The 1178-nt window shown below is 49.3% G+C and overlaps 1 protein-coding gene across 1 annotated transcript in view; it reads left to right on the top strand.

Moving 5' to 3' along the window:
* Positions 1 to 1178, top strand: part of EMH_0061550 (uncharacterized protein) — a gene marked incomplete at both ends in the record, with an annotated part of 1555 nt that extends 377 nt beyond the window's left edge. The window contains 3 exons of the mRNA XM_013497939.1: positions 3 to 146; positions 263 to 393; positions 657 to 1178. Of these exons, the coding sequence (XP_013353393.1) occupies positions 3 to 146; positions 263 to 393; positions 657 to 1178 (797 nt within the window). The remainder of the gene's footprint in view (positions 1 to 2; positions 147 to 262; positions 394 to 656) is intronic.

The following is a 1178-nucleotide window of genomic DNA, read 5'->3' as shown; positions in this document are numbered from 1 at the left end:
AAAAGAAAAACCAAAAGAAAACGGAGAAAAAAAAAACGGCAAAGACGATGAAAATAAAGATGAAAAAGAAAGCGACAAACAAAAAGAAGAAAAAGAAGAACAAGACGAAGAAGAAGAAGAAGAAGAAGAGGAGACAGCAACAGCAGGTTAGAGCTCCTATGAAGCCTGAAACATATATTAAATATCATTCATACACAAACAGCAGCAGCTTCACCAGACGCAGCAACAGACATTCTCAGCTGCGCGCACTGCAAACACGCAGAGAGGATAACAGCCATGGCCACGGCGGTGCCGAGGCTGCTGCTGCAAGCCAGAGAGAAAAACCCTCACTTCTGCTCCTACTTCGTCTACCTGCAGCTTCGTCGTTGGCTCGTTAGACTGCGAGACAAAGCGGTATGTCGACATCACTGCATGCATGCATGCATGCTTGCATACATGCATGCATGCACCATGCATGCGCGCACACACCATGCATGCATGCATGCATGCACTATGCATGCATATTGTATAACATACTCTAACGCATTCACGTATATATATATACTGCAGCTNATGCATGCACTATGCATGCATATTGTATAACATACTCTAACGCATTCACGTATATATATATACTGCAGCTACTGGAAACGCACGACTGCCCCTTCAACCGGCAGAGCTTCATCGAGGCGATCCCAGTGCTGCACAAAGCTCTGCATGAGCTGGAGAAGGGCATCTACATGCTGGGGACTTACTACGGCAAGCCGTACCAAGCGAGGCTATTCAGCAACAGCGCTGCTGCTGCTGCACCCCCCGCGCCTCTGTATCCTCCTCTACCTGAAACGCGGCATTCTCTACCGCAGCAGCAAACGACGACGGAAACAACAACAGCAGCAACAACCTCAACACACTCACCAGCGTCAACAAAATACGCAAGAATAGGCATAAACCCCCTCGCTGCAGTGATGAGGTTTCATGGGGGGCTGCTGAGAGAATCAAAGAGAGCCATGGGCCCCTCCTCTGCAGACAGCGAAGACTCAGACAGCTTCTGCTGCGGCAGTGTCGTCGATGAAACAGAATTCGAAGGCGCAGCGCGCGTCACTGTCCGGCTGGAGAACACCGGAAACACACAGCAGCAGCTGCAGCAGCTGCTGCAGCAGCAGCTTAAAACTTATGTTATAGAAGACCTACAACTCTGA

Source organism: Eimeria mitis, genomic scaffold (assembly GCF_000499745.2).
Source record: "Eimeria mitis Houghton genomic scaffold, Emh_scaff3032, whole genome shotgun sequence".
Taxonomy (NCBI): Eukaryota; Apicomplexa; class Conoidasida; order Eucoccidiorida; family Eimeriidae; genus Eimeria; species Eimeria mitis.
This window is presented reverse-complemented; position numbering and strand designations above follow the sequence as displayed.